The sequence below is a fragment of the Oxyura jamaicensis genome, chromosome 1, assembly GCF_011077185.1.
Source record: "Oxyura jamaicensis isolate SHBP4307 breed ruddy duck chromosome 1, BPBGC_Ojam_1.0, whole genome shotgun sequence".
NCBI classification, from domain to species: domain Eukaryota; kingdom Metazoa; phylum Chordata; class Aves; order Anseriformes; family Anatidae; genus Oxyura; species Oxyura jamaicensis.
Window position 1 is genome coordinate 58,193,453 of NC_048893.1, and position 27,283 is coordinate 58,220,735.

General features: G+C 37.6%; 1 protein-coding gene across 4 annotated transcripts; it reads right to left on the reverse strand.

Annotated features, from left to right (window-relative positions):
• Window positions 1-27,283, reverse strand: SPIC (Spi-C transcription factor). 4 transcript variants are annotated; one of them, XM_035342175.1, is made up of 6 exons: window positions 27,163-27,283; window positions 8,072-8,098; window positions 7,368-7,461; window positions 5,468-5,580; window positions 4,421-4,529; window positions 1-994 (listed from the first exon to the last, which is right to left on the reverse strand). In XM_035342175.1, the coding sequence occupies exons 2-6, from the start codon at window positions 8,072-8,074 to the stop codon at window positions 567-569; spliced, it is 747 nt and encodes a 248-aa protein (XP_035198066.1). In that variant the 5' UTR covers window positions 8,075-8,098; window positions 27,163-27,283; the 3' UTR covers window positions 1-566. The 4 variants fall into 4 exon arrangements, with proteins under 4 accessions (XP_035198066.1, XP_035198048.1, XP_035198057.1 ...); XM_035342157.1 differs by lacking the exon at window positions 27,163-27,283 and adding an exon at window positions 18,109-18,640; XM_035342166.1 differs by lacking the exon at window positions 27,163-27,283 and adding an exon at window positions 9,540-9,792.

Genomic DNA, 27,283 nt, shown 5'->3' on the forward strand with positions numbered 1-27,283 from the left:
AGGTGCACCTTCATGTGGACTCTATAGTTCAGCCAGGCATTCAGTCAGAAATCAGCTCTTAATAAAGAGCATTGATGAAAAAGCAGACAGTAGCTTCATGCAGTTGGCAAATCTCTCCCCTGTATAATTCACAGGCATTCAACTGATAGGGAGCATGTGCTCGGTATACAACCACACCTAACTCTAACTTCTGATTGAAAATGCTGGGGATATACGCAGAGCTTCCAATGAAGGCAGTGAGTGTTATCAGAATGGGATCTTTGATCCAGACAGCAGACAAAAGTCTTGATCTCCATTCTGGATATACAAGCTTGAATCTGAAGCATTCCTTTCATTAATGTCAGGACAGAAGCTACTCTACAGCTGCTGTTTTTCTTCAATAGTCAATAGCTCTTTATGAGTACCTTCAAAAGGAAAAAAAAAAAAAACTAGGTAAAGATAATTTTTAAAACCCTCCTCTTCATTTGTTTGTATGATATCATATAGGAAAAGCTATGTGCAGAGAAGAGTTCCTGTACTGGAAAGTATTGCAAGCTAACAAAGACCTGGTTATATGAGAGAGGTGTCTAGCTGTTAGCATGCTGTAATGCATAACCATTGTTATACATGTAACTGTTGTAGTTAATCCAGTCGTCTGCACACTGATATTCTTGATTAGGCTGAATGTATGGATGATAAACAGTTTCTTTTCCCAAGAAATAGGCTGGAGCAAGTCTCTGTAAAACAACAGCACTGAACTGGTATGTCAGCTTCCTTCGAATTTTGATTATTTCACCTGTTCTTCCATAATTCCTCAGTGCTCTGGCCATCTTCTGATATGTCATGATCTTGCGGTTTCCCTTCCTTTCTCCCCACAACTCTGCAAGTTTCTCCTTGTTTTTGGAGACAAACTGGAAGACACCATTGGGCTTATCCACCCATTGAATGCAGTTTGCCATAGCTGGATCATACAGAGACTCATGGAGGTACTCAAACAGACGAAGTTTTTTTCTACCTATTAAGAAATAAAATACAAAAGGTCAGAATAGAACTCATGCTGGTTTTAAAAGATGAGCAGTTTTCTTTTTTCCTGGAAAGGATTTTAAGGGAAAAAAAAAAAAAAAAAAAAAAAAAGTATATGTAAACCTAATATCCTGTTTGAAATTAAAAGATCAATATAAGCTATTCAACAGAAGACTACCAGTAGCAAATGGGATGATAGTTCTGAGAAAATGTACAGATCTGTGGTGACAGGAAGGGATTTGGTCATTAGAGTTTTAAGAGCAGGTTATTAGTGGATCATGACAAATATGTGTTGGCTTTGCTGTGTGTTAGGACTGAGGAGCCACTTTTAGCAATCTTCAGACACATGCTGTGGAGGGAATCACATCCTCAAGCAGTGCTGGAAAGAGACCCCTGAGAGCCAATCTGAATGCTTTTTAATAAATGCTTATACCGCTTAATCAAAACTTAAAGATTTTGAGATGAATTGATTTTGTCAGATTTGTTTCAGGACTGTTTTGGGGATGCAAGGTAATATCTGATATAAGAAAGAGGGAGTGAATGCTCAGAAAGAGCAAGCTAGTTTTGAATTGTAAACCCCACCTAGTCACTAAGGAGCTAGACCTTCTCATACACTGTATTTTTCTAAACACATGCAAAAATGTCAAATTGCATCCAATGCAGAATAAAGGAAGCTCAGTGACCAATGTTTGTCAGTCAAGTAAGTTCTCCCCGCAGGTTCAGCTCTCACACTCGAGTTTACTAGTGAGGTTTATTAGTTTCACTTAGGTCTTGTGGGTCCCTCTCTCTGAAGTGCTCCCAGTTCCCTTCACAGAGCAAACGGTGACCAAGAAGCTGCCATAAGGAGGAAGAGTCGAAGATTATGAGACAAAGAGGAACATTTTGCAGGAAGAAGAGTCTATGCAGAAGAACGGCTTCCACTTTAACCAAAGTGGATACAAGCAGCTGCACCTAAAGTTCATAAAGTCTTGTCTTGCATGGCTATTTTAAAACAGGGGTTGGGGAAAAGCGGCAGTAGCTAAGGAACACTGAGGTTAAGCCAAAACATCTGTTAGGGATGACAGTAACTCTGCATCTGGTGATAAGGAAATAGGAGAGAAGTGACAGCCAGACTAGGAAGAAGAAGATCCTGAAATCAGAGGTACTTTCCAAAAAAAAATAGTAAAGTTTCAGGATCTAAATAAAAATTGGCCTGTGGCTAGAAGCACATATTCTACAAGAAATACCTATAATACTTTCAAAATGAGAAGCTTAAAAGAAACATGGAGGAGACTGCCTGGTCACAGTAAGCAATTCTGAATAATAGAAGGTGACATTCTTAAGTCCCCTCCAACCCAAATCATCCCATAATCCTATGAACCAATGCTAGAATGAATAAGACCTGGGGGACATTTGGATGTCTCTGCTGTTCATCAGAGCCTCTAGCTACTGCAGACTGAGTTTCTGCAGGAAAACAATAGCGTAGCCATTTCTCTGCCAGCATCTCAGAGTTCACGGTGTCCAGCCTCTTAGTTCTACTGTCTATTTCTCCAGCTGATGCATTGGTTTGAGAGGGCTTATGGGCTTATATGTGGTAATGAAGCAATGTTTCTAGATTCCAGCTATTATTTCCAAAGCCCTGCAGTATGTGGACATACCTGTTTGAGGTGGGGTTAGTGCATGGATCTTTGCACTGCATACCTTTGCACAAGCCAGCAGTGTTCATTACCTGTCTTTAAACCACTGCACAACACCAGTCCAAGCCAGCTGCCTAGTTTCTGCAGGTCGCTTATGTCAACACTGGAGAGAGGAAGCTCCTCCAGAAGGTGTTTCAGAGCATCTGCATTAGGTTTCTGCACTAAATTGGCCTGAAGCAGCCTAATTCTGTCTGTGTATGTCTCTTGAAATATGTATCTTGAAGGTCTCCACTTACTGAGCTTTCGTTCTTATCAAGGACTGGCCTCAAAATGCATGAGTTGGACTCCTTTCAGAAGAAACCAAACTCAGAGATGCTTTCCAGAAGCATATTTAATTCACTGCAGATTTTAGAACTTGCGGCCATCCTAGAGATAGCCCTAACCCCCATGAAACACTTTAAACACAGGATTTGCATCCTCAGTGCTAATTGTTTCATTAACAGATCTATTCCTAAAGGGTAACACTACACGCTAGTGTACAGATAACCTGTCATGCACAAATAAGAGGACAAGAGGACTAAATTTATCTAGGTATAGGGGAAATAGTTCCCCAAATCATAGTTTCTGGCAGGATATCGTCATGGAGTCAAAAAGAAAAAAAAAAAAAAAAAAAAAAAAAAAAAAAAAAAAAACATAAGAATAGTCAGCCATTCTGAAATGCTGTGCAGTATGGCCTTCTGGAAAAGAAGATTGATAATCATGTAAAAGGAAAATGAATTAGGAAATTAAGTTTAACAGAGCAGTAACAACTGAAGGTGGCTTCAGCTAATAACATGTACAATTGGGTAAGACTTAGAAAAGTAACATTTTTTGATTGGCATATTTGCATTCATAGCAGTGAATTTCAAGAGTTAGAAGTACAGAACTTAAAAGGAGAGGTTAATCTTCCCATCGTCCCAGGAACTTGTAGTAGTCATAGTAGCTGAGATATTAAGCAACAGAAACCACAGTGTTCAGCATCAATGGTAAGGGATGATACAAAAACTGACACTGTGTGGTTAACATTGAGAGAAGGGGATTTCAAAAAGCAATAAAATCAGGAAGCTACTCAAAAAGACCTCACAGTCAGAAGTAGGTACAACACTCAGGGTGGAAGCTGTGGAAATCTCATCTAGCAGAGTCATACAAAGGATGCTGAGTCCCAGATGAAAACCAAAGAATGAATGCAACAACTGAAGTATAGTGATGGCCAATGGCACCTCACCTACTCTCAGCAAGACAGATATCCACTTAAGTAAAGTCAACCAAAAGGTGCATAAAAACAGCTGTCAAGGTGTTCACTAGAAATGACAAAAGCTAAGAAGTAATTTGAACAGTAAACACAGAAAGGCATAAAATCCAGTACAAACATATTAACATATGTGGAAAACCTTCAAGAAAGCCACTGCTTTGACCAAAAGAAATAAAAAGAATTATTAAAGTGGATAAAGATATTATTGTAATTTTTTGCATCAGATTTCAACCCAGATGATTTGGAGTGAACCCATCTCTGGTTTGTTTCTCCATGTAATAAACAAGAGGCGAGAATGAGAAGTTAGCATTTTTATCTTACTGTATGAGATTTAGCAGATAGGAACTGAACGCTAGCAGTTGTATTCTAGTTACTGTTAAAAATTAACTTATTTTTTCCTTTTTAAATTAAAAAAAAAAAAAAAAAAAATAGGATACAGAGAAAGCACTATTCACCAAAGGAGTTTTAAATTAACACAATGCACTTATCAATATATATTCTTTCTACACACCTTTCCCTGCTTTTGGCTGGCCACCAGCAGCATGCATCACTTGGCTTTCTGGAGTATTCTGCAGCATATGGTAGACAGTCTCATCTGCATAAAAATCCCCTGAACTGTTCTTCAAGAATTAAGACAATGAAGAGTTAGCAACAGTGTACAATCTCTGAGGAAAAAGAAACTTGTAATAATTATTTGCCTGAAGCCTGAAGAAATGCCATCTTTCATCACCTGACCCAGAGAAGACTTTTCGCCCCCACAAAGGCCTGCAGTGCCCTCTATCAGTAAGGAGCAACACCAGCATGTCCAGTGGGAATGCCCACCAGGGGAGAAGTTAAGAGGGAAAACAGAATTAATTGCCTCACTCTGCACCTTCAACCTTTCTGCTGGAGGAACTGTGAACTCCTTTTCCAGAATTAATAAAAGACAAGGGCCACTCAGGCTGTGCCTCTAGACAGATGTTGTATTTCCTGTGTTACGTTCTCGCTAATCTGCTGGTTGAAAACGGGCTTTTGTGGAATCTGTTTACCTGAAATTCTCTCCCCTGCACTACCCATTTTCCATCACTCCTGGAGGCTACACTTCCAGTGTTTTTAAGAATGAAGATGGGCTTTGCAGGCTGAAGCTGAGCTCAGCATGCAAACCATGCTGGTCTTTCCAGTCAACTTAAAGCAGACTGCTGGAGAAGAAATCAAAGGCCTGGTTCTTTCTCACAGGGGCAGAAGCTGTGCAGAGGCTGGAATTTGGTGTTCTCTGACTCTACTGGGTAACATTCGTCTTCTCTGGGTAACAGAGAGAAGACCTTTTCCCTGCTGTACTAGTAGGTTTGTTTGTTAGTTGTCATTCTACATGATGAACCACAGAATAGCACCAAACAGCTAAGATGATTCCTGAAAAGAGCCTATTAAATATGTTTTGCAAATATTTCCCAGTGCAGTTTTATCTGAATTATGCCTGGCCAGACTAAATTTATGTTAGAGTTAGCATAATGATTTCTACTGGAAATCACAGATGCTCAGCTAATTTTCCACTTGTGTCTGTAGTAATCAGTTAACTTACTATCATATTTCTCCAGCTATATCCTGGGTCTTCTGTAGATGGTGCTGCAGAGTAGCTGGGACTTGCTCGGAGATGAGAGTGATGATTGATCACAGTCAAGCAATTTTTATAACCTGAGAATTACGAGGAAGGAGCAAAAACTTTGTGAATAAAAGGGAGAGAAGAAGGCGAAAACTAAAACAAGAACAGCAGCAAACAACCTAACATGCTACTGGGCCTGTCAAAATGTTTTTATCCTGTTGCTGCTGTCTAAATAATAAACTCTCCAGAGCCAGGATGTTTATCCAGTATATAACCAGGAGGTTACCCAATATGATTTGCACAGATGTATGCATAGTGGTACTGCTAACCATGCCCTAGGCTGGTTTTTCTTACCTTCATTATGTAAAGTAATATTTATTAAGATAAAAATCCAGTTATTTCATAGTATCGTTAAATAGTTTGGTAAATAGAAAAAGGGAGAGACAAACAGATCACTAAGCTTAGGGAATGGGATAATTATTGGAGATTATAATACATGTATTAGAAGGAAAAAGGGAATGTCATGCAATTCTTCAGCAGGTCATTAGTACAATGCAAGTAAGAGTCTAGAATTCTGAGTGAACTGGAGAGGAGCCATTAAACATGATTCTGGGCAATACTGTCTGAGCTGTTCAAAATCATTGTTACTTCAAATCAGCTACAGGGAAAAAAAATTCTCTGAGTACCTGCAGTGCCTGACAGAACAACACAGAAGGAGACCAAGACTTCAGGATGTTTAAAAGAAGTAGAAAAGGACACTGGACCAAGGCACTTGGAAGACATTATGCACTGTGGGTGATCAGAAGAAGATTTTGGGGGGGCACCACTGTTGCAAGTGGAAATGTGTGAGCAATGGGACATAACTACACACTGTGTTTCAAGTGTTTAAACATGTCTTTGTTGGCCCTGACAACAGATACAAGCCAGAACATTGCAAGAAGTTATATATAGAGGATCCTTCAGTGTGTAAATTACCACTGCAGTGGGGCCAAAAACTTGTTTACAGCAGCTGAAGATGTGGCCCAATTGCTCATATTTGCATTTCAGTATATCACAGATAAATATGTAAATAAACTTCCTTGTATGAAACACATTCACACAGAAGACAGTAGGCATATTCTTCTGGACTTAGAGGGTTTGTGATGTAGCCTCTTACTTTACTTTCCTCCCAGTTCTATTCATGACATGAAAACACCAAACACAGATAGACTTTAAGTTTTACAGCATTTTAATTGCCAGTCTTGCCTGAACTGGAACCATATACAGCTTTCATATACTTTCAGTTTTGTAAAGTAAAAATCTTAGTCTAGAAGTCAAGAAAATATTTTTTCTTCTAATTTCCCAGACTCAAACTAACATTTCTGCCTAAAGATGTTTAAGTTGTACTTTAATGTAAAAATAATAATAATAATAATAAAGTAATTGTGGAAGTAATTGTGGAAGTGAATTTTGTATGTTGAATTATTTGTCTTTTTTATTAATATTATTATTTGCACTAGAATTTGCTGCTATATGAGTTTATTTACAGCAATTTACAGCATAACAGAAGGGCATATTTTCAGTTAAAACTTTAAAACTGGAAAATGGCTGTTGCACTGTGGCCTTATATCTTTTGGTTGTAGGAAACCTGAACTCAATACACCTGGAGAAGGGAAAGAGGGAGCTGTCCAACAATTTCCCTGTACTGTGACTTGGAAGACGCACGCCATGGTGGGAGGGACAGAAACCCTCCAAATATTCTTCCCCTTTTTCTTCAGTGTACCCCTGAGCTGTGCATTAATCCACCTCTGGGAAATTCCTCTCCCACCTACATGTTTTAAGACATATTTTCCTGTAAAAATATAAAGCCATCATGAAAGGGAATAATGGCCCCTTTTACCTTGTGAATACTGCATTTCTTTGTCAGATTGCTGCTGCAGTACTTCTAGCGCATCTTCAAAAGCCTGGCCCAGTATGTCTTGATCAGGAAAATTCTGCAAGAACATTTTTTTCTGTCAAGAGTCAGAAAAGACCAGGCTTGTTCCTTCAACACTGTCAGTTGGAAAATCCCAAATATCGTGATTGTATGGAATATATATGTATCATGCCATCCTCGTGGAATATATATTTTGCAGAAAATTAAGTATTACCAGAATCATTGCTGCTATGAGAAAGTTCTCACTCCTTTGCGAAGTCCCCTCAGGTCATTGGAGAACTCTCACGGGTAACATTAGTCACTTGTGCAAATGTTTCGAAGTTCATTTCCTTCATTTGCAGCAGAAGTTCATTTAAAGGCTCTTACTGTTATTGGATTGTCTTGTAGTTTTTAGTATAGAGGTATGTATTACGTGTTTAATGTGATGTATCATTCAGTAACATCAACATGAAAAAAAATTAGGAATTGCTTATGTAGAGCCATACTATGCCATACTATGCCATTATGGGAATCAAAATAGATATTCAGAAAACTTTATCGTCATTCTAGAAGTCTGTATATTTCAGTAAAAGCTAAAAAATCCCCCCCAAATCTGAGTTTACCTAACAGTTTTCTGTAGGGTATGCAAAGCTCTCAGTAATGAAAGAATGGAAGCACTGTAGACTTACCATTATTTAGATATCAAAGCTTGAATCCTGTTTAAAATAAACATTACTTTTGTTATATATCTCAAAATAAATAATTACCTCAACATAAAGAAAATTAGCTAAATGAAACACCTCCATATTATTTCTGTTGTTAAAATAGAAGATAATAATAGAGATAAAAGTAATTTATGACTTGAAAGTGGCATTTTAAGGCAATTAAATACTTGTAACGTTTTTGTTTGTTTGTTTGTTTTTCATTAGTAATGTTTCCAACCTTTAACCTTTTAACTTTTAAATTGTTATCCACACCACTGAATACACATTTATAGATATTATGGAGTGAAAATGAGTTATTGCTGACATTCTGTTTTAGTTAGCTCAACTACTACATTCTTTCAAAAAATACTGACCAGAATTAAATTCAAGTGTTTAAATCCCTTTGCTTTTCAGACCTAGTAGAAACAAGCTCGTGTTTTCCATAGCGCAGTTTAGCATCTGAGTATATACGAACATACACTCTCAGAGTAATTTTGAGTTCCAGGAGCAAATTTTGTTCTTTAGTAAACAGTGACAATAGACAAATTTTCAGCAAGCTTAGCATGGAGTATACTTTTATATACAACATTACTCAGAAAAAATTTCTTAGTAACTCTTCTTGGCACTGTCTATAATTTATTTATTTTAGCTTGCATCTTTTTTTCCTGTTCTCACTTACATTTTTTATTTCAAAGTTGTTAAAAAATAATAATAATAAACCAGTAATTTATTATCTGAAGATTTGATTATAGTCTATTGAAAAATACTGGGCATTTTGGTAGTAATTTTAGCTGATGCAAAATTTGTCTATGTGTGATGTTTTAAAATGCAAAGAAGAGACAAGATGCTTGAATATAAATGAGAAATATTTTCATCCAAGATTCACCATAAATGTTCTAATTATGCCTCACATAGAATAAAAATAGCTTAAACTACATTATTTTGTACTATCAAAATTTATTACATTTTTAAAAAATCTTGATGACCAAGAATATGTGGTTGAAGGATCTCAGCATGTGAAGTGAAATCCTGGTGATTCAGTCAATTGATCTTGCTTAAGTTGATAGGATTTCTCTCTTTGATTTCAGTGCATCAAGTATTTCAACAAACTAATTTAATTATAGAACCAGAACAAACCAAATTAATACTTAACCTGCAATGCTGGCCCCAGATTCTTGGAATACAGAGCTATAGAAATTAAAGATATGAATCTCCTTAAATATCCTAATGTAGAGTTATCGTTTTCTCTAAAATGCATTTGTCTAACTCAAACCCCAAAATGACAAATGGTAACCTTGACAGAACATCAGCAGCTACTGCTGATGCTTTTCAAAGCCTGTAAAGACATCAGTATTAGCAAAAGACTGTTGAATGTTCATACCATTTACTCAGTTGATTTAATAGGGGGAAAAAAATATGTTACACATTAAGTAAGTTTAATAAAAACGCTTACCTAGAATGTCAGCTCCACACACAACAGAAGAAACTGCCTGGTTTCATAAATAAATGAAAGACTGGGTTCCCACAGCAATGGGCTGGCAAAGGGGCTGCATTAAATAGCTGATTTTAAGGAAGTGTTCTGGCAAGGGATTTTTTTTTAACAGTAAAGGTATAGTACAGTGCTAGCATGGCCCTTCACAAGAGCCCAGGACAATGGAAGGGTGATTTATACTGAAAATAAAATAGAATTAAGTATTTTAACTATTTAACCAAAACACGAAGATCCTAGGCAGTGGGAGACATTCCTTCTGGCTGTGGAACATCCTAATGGATCTGTCATTGGTATGTTACATCTAGGGCAAAAACCTACATCCCTGGTCTGTCCCATACAGACTGCACTGGATCTTTACATTTTAGCTGAACCTCCTGTTTAGCTCAGCGTAGGAAGTGGACAAAACTAGACCCCAAAATATGAGCTGGGAGAATTTTATAAGTCTGCTTCACAGATCAGGTTTGTAGCCCAGGCCCAGCTTTAAAGCATTTACTAAACCATTTAGTAAAGATCCAGTCAAGCTCTAGTTGCTGATTTGACACACTTCCTGAGCAGCTACAAGCTGCTCGTGCTACATGTGATACATCCTCTGGGATGAGGACTCTCCATATTTTTCAGCACTAAACTTCTCACCGCTGGCATAATCTATCCTGTGGCATAGCTCTGTGCAGCCAAGTATTTTAGAGGCACAGTCTACAAACTTTCCTCAGCATATGCCATGAAATTCCTATAAAACAGTAATTATCTCTTACAATATTTATCTATACTCCTTTAACCAAGAACCACAGTCAAGAACTGGTCTGCACCTGGCTATGAATGCTGAGTGGAAGTAATTTGAAGCCAGTGTTAGCATTAGCCATCATTCGCTTGTTTCAGATGCAAGCTGCCTTGTCAAAATTTACGCCGCAAACTTTCAAAATATCTTTTTTTGAAAAGCATTAATACACACATATGCTTTTTCAAAGTACAAATTCCACTTTGTAGTAATTCTCTGGTGTGATGTGGGTTTACAAAGAAAAATGAACCAGCAACAGCGCTCTTAAAATATCAAAATGTGACTAGATTTCAGGCCAAAATTTGGTTATGCAATAGCTCCCTCTCCATACACAGTCAAGTTTACTCTGTAACGTGGACAAACATAGATTGCATGGTTCAGTTCTGCAGTAGAAATATGAACCGGATTTAAAATTATGGGTGAGCTTCAAGATCCCTTGTGGGTACCCTCCCAGTAAATGTAATAAGCAATCTGACAATGCACCCTGACCTCCCTACCCCTCCATCTCTACGTGAAGTCAGGCAGCTTTTGCTCTGCCCTCCTATGCTCCCCACTCCTCCTGGCTGTGCAGGTGCAGGTGCAGGTCAGGAGGTCGGGGCTGCACCATGCTGCTCACAGCTGATTCCAGCTCACTCTGCAATGGATCCACCACGTGCCAAAGCGGAGGCCATTGACCACATACATGGCAACTCAGTGAAAACACGCTTGGGAAAGGGCAGAAAATGTCAAAGGGGAGGAAACAGAGAAGGGAGGGTACACCAGAGGGGACAATGGGCGAGCAAGAGACAAGGAGAGGAGCTCCATGACCAAATAGGCACATCCCTGCAGGGACTGTGGCCCATAGAAGACCCACACTGAAGCACAGGATACGAGTAAGAAGGAAGAAGCAGTGGAAGAAAAGAGTGATAAACAAGGAGAGGCAGAGAGAAACCACTGCATCCTGTCCCCAAGCCCCCGCACCTTCCATTACCTCTCTAAAGGGACTGAGCGTAGACTGTGGCAGTAACAAGGCAGGAGGAGAGGTGTTTGGAGTGCAGCTGAGCCTGGGGAGGGGGGAGGAAAGATATTTTAAAGTTTGTCTTCTTTGCTTCCTAAGACCCAAAAGAGTATTTAAATATTTACGTTACTGCCAGTAAATTAAGTTAAATTCCCCAAGTCAGTTTTGCCTGTGACAGTAATTGGTAAGTGATTTCCCTGCCTGTATTATGACCCATGAGTTTTCTTGCTCCTGTTCCTCTTATCTTCTCCCCTACTCTGCTGGTGTGAGCAGCTGTGTGGGTACGTGGCTGCTGGCCAAGGCCAACACATCCCAGTAGTAAAAGAGGGTGAAGGTCGGGAGATTAAAGCTAGTAGTATTAACGTCATTGCAATAATCACTCTTCCTAAATTAAGTTGCTCAGTCACAATGTTCTTATTTCAAGTAAGAGGCTACAATGTAAGGAAGGTCAGCAAAAGTTTTGTTTTTAGAGGAAATGGGAAGGTGCCATGCATAGCATGATCACATAGCATAAAACCAAGAGCAATCGCTGTCTCATAAGGTAGATTGTAACTCCTTAACCCACCAGTACATTGTGTCCTTGGCTTGTCACAAGCTCTGAGCAAGGGCTCACTCCACGACCCTGGGAAGCCACTAGGAGTTCTGCAAATCACAGTACAGTCAAGACAGCATGTTAACCTCTACCAAGAAATCCTATTGCAGTAGAAAGCCTGCTTTGATTTTTGCATTGGATGGGTAGATGGATTTCAGTCAAAAGGCTGGAAAAGAGAACGTACTATTTAAATGTTAGTGTCTCAAACAATTGTTGTGCCTGATAGCAAAATTTTAATATCAGTTAGAAAGCACAGCATCAAGCTTTTATCCTTCTGCCATGCTTTCAAAATAAACTTTCAACAATAGAGTGATTGTTTAAATTTCAGAAAGTTATGTCATGCTTGCTTGGCACTGAAAGGTAGTTCGTAATAATGCTATAGAAGAAGAATTTTCACCTCTCTTTGAATAAAAGACAGATCTATATCATATATTACAGCACTTGTTGGAAGGCTCTAGAAAGCATTAAGATTCTTTCAAGAGGCATTGCTCAAATGTATAATAGAGACCAGTCTTCCCCTTTCCTAAAGAAATGTAAAACTTGACAAGTTTTCTCACCATGTATTTACAGCTTTCTCAGAATTGTTTGATTGTCATACAGGTTGTAAGTGCCCAAATTTGACAGACAGCCCACTCACAATTGAAGTCACTTAATAGAAAAAGACCCTCTGTTTTTAGAATTGATGCTGTCATGGGGAGTCATTTGCCCCATACATAACAGACTGACTACCAGCTGAACAGTCTTCAGAAGTTAGCTGGTGAATGTGACAGCCACAAAGAAACTCTGTCCTTGCATACTTGTTCTGGCCTTCAACAGATCCCTCTCCTGGCCATGCATCTCTGTAAAAATCTTTGTCATGAATCTTCACGGCTGTAGGTTTTGTGTGCATGGCTGTACACAACCACTTTCTCCCGGAAAGTGAAAGAGTTGAGAGAGAGCATAACTGTGCTCACCTCCTTAACCTAACCATGTTGATCAGAAAAATCACAAATCTCTGCCAGTATGCTGGTTCTGGTCTACTCCTTCCAAGGTTTGAAAGAAGTTGGGAAGTTTCTTGCAGCAAGGACACAGCCTTTTCCCAATGGAGCAGGAACAAGGATCATCAGAGGGAGAGATCTCCTCTTTCACAGTGATAATCCAGCCTTGAGTGTTTGATAGTGAATCAGTCTGGAATATGAATTAGTGGCCTCAGAAAATACCTAAATTCACATTCCCAGCCCCAGAATACAATGAAACATCTCCTTAAAACATAAAAACGACAACAACAAAAACCAACACTACCAAACCAAACAAACAAAAACCAGAAATGAGCACTGCTAACTACCAGCTTAATACTGTTTACTGTAATTTTGGTCAGTTAATTAGTGTAGAATACAGAGAGGAAAAAATGATTGCCAACATAAAAATAAAAACCACTATTATGGCATCATATCATTTAAGCAAATCAGATAATGAAACTGTGTTTGAAGATCACATTTGTGCTGGTACATTTTGTTCTATGTGTTTCAACAAACAAAATTTATTCAAATACCAGAAGATGAGAATATATCGTAAGTTCAAACTCTTCACTTGTCTTACAAATTGTTCTACAAATGGCAATGAAAATCTCTGCAATACAAAAAACAGACTGTTTTATTGTAATTGGTGGATTTAGAGTATCAGTTCCTTAGCTGGTGGAAATGGGTATAGAACCACCAGAGCCAAATATCACTTATGATTTCTATAAACAAAGGTTCTGGCTTGCAGCTGACACTGGTATTATTTTCAGTACAGTAAGGGGAAAGTTGCTGTGCCAGCACTAATGCTGCTGCACATTCTTCCCTGACTTCCTGATTTGTTTTGTGTCTTTGGCTACCTTATAAAGCACTACAGCTGGTTAGGAAGAAAGAATAGGATTTTTTTTCATTTTAATCCTTCTCGAAACTGTTACTTATGGGGCTTCTTTTTTTTTTCTTTTCTTTCTTTTTTTTTTTTTTTTTAAGAGTTCTGTCCAAAAGATGCTTTAAAAATTGATTTTTAAACTAAAAATGAGAGATTATCTCAATCAGACTCATTTCCTTACCTTTGAATATTTTATTGGGATTCCTCTCTCAGAATCATGTTTTTAATTTAAATATTGTTTTAAAATAATTTTCCTTAAAATGCTATAAATATCACTTTAACATTTCAGAGGAATTTAATTCTTTTCTGGAGTTTTTAGGTCTAAAAAAAAAATGTTTTGTTATTTCTTAAGAAGATATTCTCTATTGTTAGACTATTTCAGAATCACATATGAATATCATAATGTAAAGGATATAAATAGAAGCCCTCAAGTGTTTAAATCCTGATGTATTTCTGATTTGAGAACTTGTCATTCAATCATAAAAGACGTATTTACTTAGCTATTTTTACACCTGTAACTTATTCTGCTTAGATCAATCAAATAATTAGAGTCATAAAATTAGGTATTTGGATAAATCATTGCAGAGGTTAGATATAAAAATTTAATTATCTCTTCCAGGGCCTAAATAGAGAAGTGTGCCATGGAGACACATGCATGTGTGGACAGATCAGCTCTTCAATGGAAAACCCACATCTAAAACCTCCGCTTTACAACTAGGCCCAATATATTGGTCCAGTTGTCCGTATCAGCAGGCCTTCTCAGGAAGCTTCTTCTTTGGCTCCTTGTAACCAAAGGAAGTGACTTTTTGCTGGGAAATCCCATGAAGACAGAAGACCAAAAACCACAACAGAAGCACGAGGAACTAATAATGACAAGTACACTGAAGAAAATAAATAAATAAATAAAGATTTTAAAGTGGCATATGAAACAATGACTTTGATTAATCTATAGTTATAATGAGTACTCCCTTAAATATTGGAATAGCTAAAACACCTACAAGGTAATAATACTGCAGTGTGAAGTGAGCAAAGCAGGAATAGAAATATGAGAGAACTTTACAAAAATAGCCATGGATAAAGGAAAGATTGTCATTAGCAGGTGAGCCTGACAAAGGGTAAAAATGGAAACCTTAAAGACAAAACATGTAGAAAGAACATTACATTTTAATAAAACTCTTAATGGTGAAGCTGGGGAAACCAAACAAGAACTAGTCATTTTCCAGTTATTTGTGGAAGAAATATGCCTTCAGATTCAAGTGGCATTCAGATCATTTGGGATTAATTTAATCCCATTTCAACACTGTTCTCCTCAAATCATTAAGCTGAGATCTGACAAATGTTAAGAATAGATGACTTTTAGACTCCAAAGAATGGAAGGAAGCATTTTTGTCTATTTTGGAAAAGCTGAAGAGACAGGACAGGAATGTAGCGTCTGCATCCATATCACAACTTAGAAACACTGCCTTTACACAGCCTTTACACATATGTAGTCACGGCACCAAGCCTGTCAGAGTTTAAGAAGCATTTGGACTGTGCTCTTAGTCATATGGTCTGAATTTTTGGGTAGACCTGTGTGGTGCCAGGAATTGGACTCCATGATCCTTATGGGTCCCTTCCAACTCGGGATATTCTATGATTCTCTGATTCTATACACTGCTTAGACTTACAGCCAGATCAATAAAAAGCAGACATTACAAGTTAGTTAGGCACTGAAATACATATGGTTTTGGTGCCTTGTCTCCGGTATGCCGTATGTTACTCTCCTTAGCCCCCCTCTGAAGCTTTTGGAGACAGTTTTGTAATCTCCAAACCAGCAAGCACAGCACCACACAGGAAATAAAAGCACTTAATCTAGCTAGTAAGAAACATTAGAGAAAACATGGCTGAAATCCCAGCCCCTTCCTTCCTTTTAAAACCCTGCTGGGGGATATGGCAGTGGTATACAAGTCAAATGTGTTACAGACTGGCTGAATGTTTGCAGGAATGCCACAGACAACGGTTCCCTCCTCAGTTTCAGGAACTCAACCTCACATTCCCCACCACTCAGGAGAATGTCCTAAGCAGTAGGCCTACATGTTAGATCGTGGCACTTCTTCACCTTCAGGGTGGGACATCTAAGTTGGAGTCTCTGTTAACCATTGAAAGGACTGTTTCCAAATCTCTTATTTCCATAACAAGTGTTCTCACCATTAAACCACAATGCTAAAACTAGGCAGCTCTCATTTAAAAATGAAACATCTAAAATTGCTCAAGGTGAAAGGTCTGTTCATTAGGACTAGGAATGATCCAGAAGCAGCAGCCAGCCTGAGCCATGCAGGGGACCTCAGGCAGAAGAAGTATAGTGTCTGGATCCAGGGCAGTATAAGGAAGAAGGAAGGCATTGATTTTGTCACACTGGGCCATTACTGCTCATAAAAGCCACACTGCTTCTTCAGATTGGGAAAAAAAAAATAGAGACAGAATGACAAAAATCTATAGAATTAGTATAAACATAGATAATATGAATAAAGAATATGAATATAATCCTTGTATCAGAAGGAGCAGTAAGGGACACCACAGGAGGCATGTACCCAACCAGCAAAGGCTGCATTACTTCACACACAAAAAAAAGGTTAATGTACAGAAGACAAGTTATCTACAGGATGTTGCAGAAACTAATAAATAATATATTTTCGAAAAGAAATGAGCAAAATGTACTCAAGGCTATTAAATATAGAGGTATAATCAAATTCTTTAAGCTGCAAGTCTTTGGGGAATGCCAGGATGTCTACACGTAGTGACCTTTGCAGCATTTTTCTGTTACATTCAGAGATCTAATCATCTACAGAACCTGAAAAGCAAGTGGAGAGGTGTTGATACAATTAAATGCTCTCAGAGTCAGGCAGTTGGGGTAACAGTACAAAACTATTTCCTAATGATAATACATCCAGGTAGAGCCTGGAAACAAGTCTGAGTTGGTGATGATTTGACAAAAGGAAATACTCTCAGAATTGACACATGCTTTCTAAGAAAACGCATATATGTATGTAATAGTAAGGTTTCTGGCTGTAGTGCAAGAATTTGGGATTGTTGGTGGGACACCTTCTGTGGTTCAAAAAACAGTAGTAAAATGTATTCCACTAGCTGTGAGGTGGAGGAGACAACATCTAAGAACAAGGCTAAAGAAGAGAGAGAGGCTGCACTGGGTCAAACCAATAGTCCACCTGGCCCAGTATCCTATCTCTGTAGCTCATACTGGATGCATAAGAAGAGGAAAAGCATGGGGATCTAGCTTCCAGCAATTGACTGCACACAGATCTCCTTGTGGCTAATGTATTTGCTTCCATGAATTTCTTATTTTAACACTCATATGGAAAAAAAAAAGGCAGAATAATCACTGATAGTTATTATGCATGCCTCAGAATAGGTTGACCTTGAAGTACCTGCACCTAAGTTTTGAATGCAACAATGACGGCTACCACAAAACAGAATATTTGTAACAAAAGAAGGACAGAGATTTAAAGAAAGATGTGTCAGTGAGGAAAAGAAGGTCCTAGAAAGTCTATGGCAGATGAAATAAATAAATAAATAAATAAAAAGACCTATAGCAGACCTATATAGAAGCAGACAGTATAAATGTAATGTCATCTTAACGTTATTAGTGGACAAGACACATACCAGGTTCAAGCAGACAGACCACTTAAGCATTTCTTGAGGCGCCACATCTGTTGTTGCTGTACAAGAGGAAAAATCAACATATATTATTAAGCAAGCTCTAAAGTATATTTAAATCCTCTGGAAATTACCAGCCTTGGGAAAATACACCTATAACAGAAAGCAGTAGAAGAGAATCAGCCTGGGATTCCCAAGTCTGTAGTGCAAGAGAATAGAAATAATGATTGCCATATAAATGAAAATAGCATTTTTTTTTCATTATAAGTAAGCATTTTTATTTGTTATAAGAGTACATGCTGATCTTTATCTTAAAATAAATTCAACACTGTTCAGGATACTATTAAAAAGCCTACAAAACGTATTTATTTCCTTGTTTATTTTATCTTAAAATAAATTCAACACTGTTCAGGATACTATTATAAAGCCTACAAAGCGTATTTATTTTCCTTGTAACTTCAAAATAGGCAGAAAAATTATGGGGACTATATAAAAGCAATACATTTCAATTTAAGTAAGAGAAAAACATTTTTAAGAAATCTGAGTTTTCTGCATTATTCAAATTTTCATAGAAAATGTGCAAATTCATCAGAAGGTAAAGAACCAGAAATAAAAACTGTATGTTGGCACTCACCTCCTGAAAACTTAAAAGAGAAATCAGTTTGGGCTTTCAACCAAAAGATGAAATGCTTCATAAGAACTTTCCTCCAGATATTTTTGCTGCAGGTTACTTTTATCTTAAATAATTAAAAATAAGGTAACCTGATAGCTTGGCCCAAATTGTGCAATGTGCAACAGGAAGGCCAGCAGCCCTTCACAGGCAGATGCACCATGAAGCAAACATGCCAATATTTTCAACATTAGGCTTTTACAATGTGGGATCACATTTTGACATCTTTCTCATGTGAATTAGCACCATCCTCTATGACTGGTTCCAGAAAGTTAAGAAAATGTGTGTATATCTGTGTGTGTATATGTATGTGTATATATATATTATATATATATATATTATATATATATGTTATATATAAAAACCACCAGAAGCGTAGCAGTTTGAGCCTCTGACAAAATGGCCTTTTTCAGGGACAAATTAAGTCCCACCAGGAAGGTGGACATCTGTCTTTTACATAGGGCTGAGAAGAAAAAAATAAAGTAGTAGAGACTTGAAAACCGTTAATCTGAAAGAAAGGAAGGTGTATGGTTATGAGGAAGATATTTATAAATAGTTAAGAGAGGTAATCTATTGATAGAGTTCAGTTGGAGACATGAAAATACATCTGACCTTACAGTCAAAAGCACTAAATAAAAGTAATTAAAAAACAAGAACTATTTAAAAGTAATTAAAAAACAAGAACTATTTAAAGCTATTATTGGTATAATTGTCACATTGCCAAAAAAAAAAAAAAAAAAAAAAAAAAGCCCAGCACATTCTGTTTCTATTGAAGGGGTAGAATGAAGTCAGATTTCTGCCAGAATTCTAGATAAGAGAAACTCATTTTAAGGAACTGCAGGGTGGTAAAGGAAACTCTTCAAAAATAGAATTCCTCTCATTACTGTGCTCTGAAGATGACCATAAAAACAAGCTGTCCAAATAATGGGTTTTTATGCTTTGATGATACAAACATTTGTATGGGCATAAAATGCTATGACTAGCAAATAAATGTTTCCTATATTACCAGGGAAGTGCTGAAGAAGCACTTAGGCCTTGGGGATTTTTACAATCTGATGTTAAAGAAAACCTGTACCTTAAAGGTAGGGTAGGAGGCATGCTGGTAATATTGTTTCCTGTCTTGGAACCTTTTTCTGAATGGGAATTTTCTGAAACAGTGGTTTATGGGTTTACATTTCAAATGAAACTGTCTTTTTGTTATGGCTTCTACTTGGCCACACTCTTTTCAGTTTCTTTTGGAGTAAAAGAAGTAGTAAAATCCAACAACTAACTCGTCTGAGAGGTGGGTCTATTTTATTTATTTTTTATTTTCTATGTTCCATTGTGTAAAGGGTTAGAAAAATGAAATATAAGGGGAAAAGAGATCAGGTAAAATAAAAAAATGAGGAATAGCTTGATAGCTACATCCACTAAACAGCCAAAGAAACCCAAAGATCCAAATAAATAAATAAATAATCCAAATAAATAATTTTAAAATCAAATTTCTTTGTGAGAGACCTACAAAAGAAGGCAAAATGCCTTGAATTATCATTGAATTCAACAAAGAACCAAGACTCTTGCTGGCTACGCCACATCTTAGCCTCACATACATGCTGTAAATGACTTCCATGGAAATCCCCCAGCCCACACAGGGGTATGCCGTACAATACGATCTCAGCAAGTCTAGCTCAGTTAAGTTTTCTAGGATGTATATGATAGGTACAAAAGAAACATCAAAAAGCATGAAGCAGATTGAGAAATGGAACTGTGGCTTTACAAATTGTGGCTTCTGGTTGCCTCCTGTGAAATTGTTATTAAGTTGTTGGGAGGCTAACTACTGAGTTCAGTCATATACAAGAACCCAGAATAAAGACAGGGGAGATTTAATTAGAAGCTACTTCTTTAAAGATCACTTCATAGATTTTCTGAGCTAGGGATCCAGCTCTAGAAAATATTCAGACGTAATTTTAAACTCATGTCAAATTAGAAGCACATTTTGCCTTAAAACTAAGTATGTGCTTAACACATCCCCCAAAAAACTGAGCTCCAGATTACTGCATTGTAAGAGGTAATCCCTTGTATTTTATTTAATCCCCCAAATGATGTCAGACATCTTGAAGGAATAAATACATATAAGATCCCAGAGAAGGCAGCTTGCAAGTTACATTTTTAACATGATGCAGCAAGGAAAACCAAGAAAGACTGTGCTACATGACTCTTCAAATCAAATAGTATTTTTGACCCGTGACTTTGAGAAATTACTTTTGTCATTTCAAGCCAAGCTCTTAACATTATTTGTGCAAAATATATTTCGGAGTCTTGAATAACTTTTAGTCAGGGAATATAGATCCTACTCAGTTAAATCAAGCACAACAGACGGATTACGTATTTCATAGGCACAGTCTGAGAAATCAGGTTTTACTGCATCCCATGTCAGGCAGTAACAACAACATAAGGGATGATCTCTAATTCTTTTCTGTGCTCTTTCAAATCATCTTTTTCTTCTTCCATCACCTGGACAGTGCTGCAACTTCATGGGACAAGTAGCTGTTTGACTGGAATACAGGCTGTGCTGAAAGAAGGATGGGCTCATCTAGGAGGAAGCTGTACCAGCTACACTGGATGCCAGGGGCTGTATAAGAGGTAAACTGTGACTGGTAATTAGAAAAGCAGAAGATGCTGGGAGATAAGACTGGGAGCTAGAGGTCACAGGAGATGGAAGGTGATTGCACAGACACTGGCCCTGAACTCCAGTGAGCTCACTGGAGTGATGGGGAGAGGTGCCCAAAGACATTTCACTGGGACTTGAGAAGAGAGGCTTGGAACAAATTCAGCAAGAAGACTTAAGGAAGAGAATTTGTTGTGGGGCCTGGATTAAGAGAGTCGGATTGGGAGTGAGAAGTCTGAGCCGAGAAGCCTTAGGTTGAGGGGTGCAAGAAGATTAGGAGCCAAAGACAGGGTCCAGGCAAGACTGGTCTGTAAAAGATAAGGGCAGGAGGGGAATGGAGGAATGGAGAAGGAAGGACAAATGTCCTTTTCCCAATCCCAAACTATCAAGACTACAGTGGAGCCCAAGATTTCATCACGGCTCTGCAAAAGCACTATCCCAAGACAGAAAAGGCCAAGATCAAAACATAAGCATGTTCTTTCCCTCTTCCCTGGGTGCATATTTGAACATTTCCCTTTTAAGGACCCTACTTTTTTCTGTGCATGACATAAATAATAAATCTTACTCTAATGCTGAACTGGGTAAACAAGACTGTCATCTGTAGAAAAGCTGCTGCCTCTGTTGCAGAAGTTATAAATTCTCTAGTGATTAAGGAAGAGAGAGGATGCTCTCAAAGTTAAAGCAGCTGAATGCTGCCCTGGAGAAGTGGGTTCTGACCCTGTCTTTACCACAGAGTTCCCAAATGATGCTAGGCAAGTCCCTTTGAACAAACTTTCACAGGTGGTCACTTGCTGTGTGTTCCTCATTTTCTGGATGTCTGACTTGAGACCTCAGTTCAGATTTGCAGAAATGCTGAGTAGTACCAGCTGCAACTGTTGTCACTGAGCACCAGCCGAGCCCATAAACTGCCCACAAATGCTGAACTCTCTAAAACAAGAGTTCTTAGGTATCTCATATCAAATACAAAAAATAAGTATTCCCTAATTTAATCTCTTTGTGCCTTTGTTTCACATGTATAAAGCAGGGACAATAAAATTATCTTCACAACTCAAAGCTGTTATGAACATAAATGTCTATGCTTATGCAGCATTTATGTGCTGTAATGGGAGGAGCATAAAAAAGTCCATAAAGAGGTTAGCAACACTCTCTTGAAAACAACATATGACAGCACGTAGCAAGCTATGCATGGGGATGCAATTAGTAATGAAATCCCACTGGTTAGTCAGTCATTAAAGGAGCACTAACCCATGCATGCATGGCAAAGGTCTTGCAGCAGGAACAGCTGGTGATGATGTCCAGATACTATCTTAACACATGTATATAGGGAGGGCAAATTAAAACAGTACCACTCAACCAAATTTTGCCATATTGTAACTAACTTTCGAGTACTGGATTTGTAATCACATTATCCTTTCAAAGTAGTTTCAAAACTGTATGCACAGACAAGATGGTTGTGTTTTACCAGTTTGCTACTTTAGACTATACCCTTATTTTCCTTTTTAAAGACTGATGGATTCTTAAAAGGACTCTTATTCGGTCCTATTTGCCAACCGTTAAGTATTAAACGTTACTGATAACAAATACCACAAGTTGCCTTTTGAAGAGGTTTTTCTTTGCTATTTCAAGGTACAAAGACTGATAAAAAAAAATTTCTTTGTGGAGATGACATTGACCAGTAATAACTTTGAACCAAAGTTCAAAGTGAAAGGAACCAAAAGAAAGGAAAATAAGCTGAAGAAAATGTCACCAACCCTATGATCAATAACTTCTAAGTACAGAATTCTTATGAGAATGCTAGAAAATAATTGTAAATCTGCTTTTAGAAGACTTATTTGACTCAGCATAATGTTTATTATAAATAAGTTCCTCTTTTTTTTTTTTTTTTTTTAATAGAACGTGAAACTTGCTAACATACGACAGTACCATTCTCACAGAAGCAAAGCAATAATTCCACATCCTACATTTCAGCAGACATACCAGCTTTATTTTAAGATTTTTGAAGAAGTGAATGCATTCATTACACAAAAATACATGGAAAGTATTTTTTATACAGAAATTAGAAGGCATTGCATAGGTAGATAGCCCAATAAATAATTTGATACAGACAGAGCTGTGTGGCAAGAAGGAGAACAAGGCCAACAGCAATTGAGCTGATAAACATCCTTTGTTTTATGTCAATGTAGAAGATTTGCCTTGCACAGATCAACAGCAGATAATCTTAATTAGTCAGTGTATCTTGCCAGTTGGAATGAGTACCTGGCCAAAACCCCTCTCTTTTGGGTCATTTGACCAAAGAATTGAAGATGAAGGAGTCTTTGAAATTATGTTTTTGTCTATACCAGTAATAAACTGTATTATAGGGCATATTGTCTTTGATCTTAATGGAAGTACTCTTTGGCTGTATGTCCTGTATCTGATTAATATGTCTGAATCCATTCTAATTTCACAACTGTAGTTACAATTAAATGCATAAATATTCTGTGTCATTTAGGCCTCCCTCTACCAAGCATCTATTTTAGCTGGGATTCTAGATAGCTGTTAAAGACTGCCTGAATAGGTTAGTTTTATATCTTATTATACTACTGCAAGAAGCTCTGGAAAGCACAGATTTTATTTTATTTTATTTTTTTGATGAGGTCTTTCGGTCCTTCTGTTTATCCCCTGCCACCATAATTAGCTTCTACTGATCTCTGAATCATTTCCTTGTGACATTCCAGGTGCTGCGTGACACACCACGTGAATAACTGAATTTATCTGATGAGCACACAGAGCAGTAGATGAACCCATAGAGGAAGAAGGCACGGAAAAACTTCAGAAAGTTGGCACTGAAGTAAAGAAGCTTCAGTTGAAAGTAGGATATAGCAACTGGAAAATAAAGCCACACATTTCTTATTCCTTACAAAGGTAGTTTTTTGTTGTGGAGGTTGGTTTTTTGTTTGGGTGGTTTTTATTTTTGTTTTAGATTCACTTGTAAATTTCATTTCAAATTTGTAGCTGACTGCTATTTTCAAAGGCTTTGAAAAATATACATACTCCTTCTGAATTCTATTGGTCCCTTCCATAATTATAATGATCCTTTTTTTTTTTTTTTCTTGGGTGTGTTCAGAGGGTACATGCCTTATGCTTGTTGGAAAGTGCTAAAGAAGAGCTTTCTGGGGCTCAAGGAACCTGATGATTATGCTGTGGACTTTTCTGAACTGGATATCTAAAAAATGAGGTGCATGTGACTGTGAAGGAATAGACTTGCTGATCTAAGTGATCCCTTCTGTCCTGTGCTCCAAACCGGTTTGATGAACACATACCATGATTATTATCATAAAAATACCAATAAGATAAACCCAAAATAGCAAGGTTGTTTGTCTGCTTGTTTGTTTTGAGCTAGTATGTTCAGACTTTTAATTTGTATGTGCTACACATTGTCATAAACACATCTCTTCTTACCACTCAGGGAGACATCAGAGGTTAAGTCCTTATCAATGGAATTTCGTATTTTGTCTAACACATGTTGAAGCACCATACGATCAGGCCAGCATTTGCATTGTTGCTGACTGCAATGCAAAATGAAAACTGACATGGGCTTCCTTCAGTAATTGTTCTGGTTCCTGACAAATTGAATTTTTGATCACAAAAAAAAAAAACTCTGAAAAGTTAGTGAGCTTTTAAAAGAACAGTTTGAGCTGTTGGAACTGATCATTTGAACGCATTCATGTTAAGCAAATATTTGTGGTATGTGGTATGGAGCTAAGTGGTATGGTGGCACATTAAAGAAAACAAAATTGCTATTCACTTGTCGACAGAGAAGCCACTCCTATCTCAAAGTGGAAAGGTTAAAGGAGGAATTAGCAGCCATATATGTACATTAGGACAGTAATTGTTTCTGGATGATGTATTGACAAATGAAGGCAAAACTGTTCTGAGACAAGAAAAGGCTTCTGAACTTTGGGCATCTCTAATTGTACCTATTTCAATATTTTTTTGTTTGTTTGTTTCGGTTGGTTCCCATGCTTCCCATGCCACACAAGTTTCACTTTTTTTTTTTTTAATTATTATTATTTTAAATGAAGAGAATGAGAAGCATAAAAACTAAGCTAAAACTAATGGGTTGGTGTTTTTTTCCCCTCATGATCATGACAGCCTCCCTGGTCTTTACAGGAGTGCCTTTGTGGTCTAAGAAACTTTCACAATTGTAAAAAGGGTCCTGGCAAGAAATTTGGACAAAGCCACGCAGAGCCACTTGCTAAGGACATTCTGTATGTCTGTGGCCGACATATATACTCCCATTCACACAGCCTTTCCAGGGGTAAATCAAAATCCTGCTGCTCAGGATGTTGCTCACTAACTGCTCATTTGATGATCCATATTGTATTAAAAATATTGTATTAATCCATAATTAAGAAGTCCTGGGAGAAAGATATGCTTCAGAGACTTGGTTCCAGCAAACACACTGCAAATTTTAGGGATGTATTTACATGTGAGCTGAAAGGGCTCTGTATTGCTCTTCCAACAAGAGTGAGCCTCATGAAATAGCAGATTAGGGAAACAGCCACAAGAGAAATAACTGCGGCCTCAAAAGTAATGGAGAGATTCCTGCCCACATAAAATCCAGTGAGTTTGGGACCAGACCTAGGAGAAGAGTGCCTGACAGCCTTTAGAAGAATAAAGTAGGGGACACAGGTGATCTGCAAAGGAAAAAAAGAGTCTAGAAGATGTGGTTTCTGTACGATGGAGGAAACCAGTGTAAAAGGCAAATGGTCTGTATGAAAACAACACCTTTCTGAGGCTATAATGCAGAGAAGAACAAAAGCCTACGGCTGGCACAATAAACAGACATTTATACCTGCACCTAGTAACTAAAGCTTCAACAGAATAAAACTAGAGCTGTGCCAATGACAAATAAGAGTCACTAACTATATCACTAACTATACTGTGAGTTTTCAGTCCAGAATTATTTTTCTTTTCAGAAGCAAGGCCACTTATGAAGTATTTAGGCAACAATGTAATCTGTAAATAATGCAATTTCTGGCATGTACCATTACACTAAGCTATACTTATAATTTATTCATTTTATTATAATTTATTTATTTTATTCTTATTAAATAAACAGTTTGATTTAAAAAATGGGTGTTCTATATCTCATCCAGTCTATTCAGTTAGATGATGAAAATAAAACTGAGGCAACTATAGAAAACGAGGATTTATCCTGCTGTCTGCAGAGGATGCAAGATCTCTCGGACAGCCAACAGCCCCACTGTCTGGTGTTCATCATGTACTGCACCAGAACTGAGTTCTTGCTTCTTGCTTTGGAGTTGTGGGTATGTGTGTCATCTGCTGGTTGGTTGATTTTTAGTTTAGTGTGCCTCTGGGAAATTCCTGGGATTGTAATTGGAAGCTTGTTATACAGAGATCTTGTCAATTAATCCATATTTCAGGAATGCAAGTGATAAGTGAAGAAATTAGTATAATGCATAGAAATAATATACAAAAAATACAAGCCAGAATGAATGGACCAGTTGCAAATATTACCAAAGGTTTAGCCAAGTGTTTAAAAGTAACCATGCTGTCAGACCATCACTGGAGAAAGGATTAGCCCTCTGAACACGTTTAAAGGTAGGTTGAGAAGTGATCAAAAACATTGTCAAACGAACATACCATGCTTCCAAGCTTCTAAGTCCCTGACAGTCAGCAGTGCAGCTATACCGACCAGAAGGTAACGTTCCACCTGCCAACTTTCTAGCTCACAACTAAGTCCAAAATCTGCCTTTTCCTGCTCATTCTCCTTACCTGTGTAATTACAAGTTCTACAGAAATGTAGGGAAGCCTCAGTATGATGTCTCCATCCAACGCATACAACCCAAAGCTAGAAGCTTCTCCATGCCAGGTAGGGGAAAGGCTAAAACGGATGGGGTGGGAAGTGGGTTGCACCACCTACTATTAAACTATGGATTTTTTAAAGGTCTGTGCTCAAATTCACTGGAAAGTCATTACATTAATCCATTTTGAAGACCAACACATGCAAGATTATGAAATGTTTTTGCAATTCAAAATAAAACAATTATCGTTCAACTGTTACTAACAATAAAGATATTAATGTAATGATTGACACTTGAAAATTTACAGGGTAAAGTTTTCATAGCACAATACCATACAATACAGCATATGTTAGCAGAGGTGGCGCACTGAAACTGCTATACCTGAAGTCCCACAGCTATTAAAAATCCATGTGCAGGTCCAGCAGCTGTTCTGAAACCATAGGAACTGCTTAAAGGGAGCTTATTACAGGGCCAATGCACAAAGCAGTCATAAACAGTAGGTAGAATAGCTCATAAGCAATTATGGTACAATGGCATTTAACAAAACAGTTCCAGCCTTACCTTTAATTAGCGTATTTGGGAGGTGAAGAGAAGCCACTTGCCTTATGTGCCCCTGAGGTCTCATGAAATCCATTCTTACATTGGAGATATTTAATTTTACAAATGAAAACTGACTTTTTCA

What these genes read in the sequence shown, in the direction of transcription:
- SPIC (XM_035342149.1), bottom strand. Translation starts at nt 7,473, where the DNA reads ATGTTCTTGCAGAATTTTCCTGATCAAGACATACTGGGCCAGGCTTTT. An exon ending in ATAGCTGGAGAAATATGATA is followed by an intron (nt 4,530 to 5,467) that starts GTAAGTTAACTG and finishes TAATTCTTGAAG; the next exon opens with AACAGTTCAGGGGATTTTTA. An exon ending in CCAGCCAAAAGCAGGGAAAG is followed by an intron (nt 995 to 4,420) that starts GTGTGTAGAAAG and finishes ATTTCTTAATAG; the next exon opens with GTAGAAAAAAACTTCGTCTG.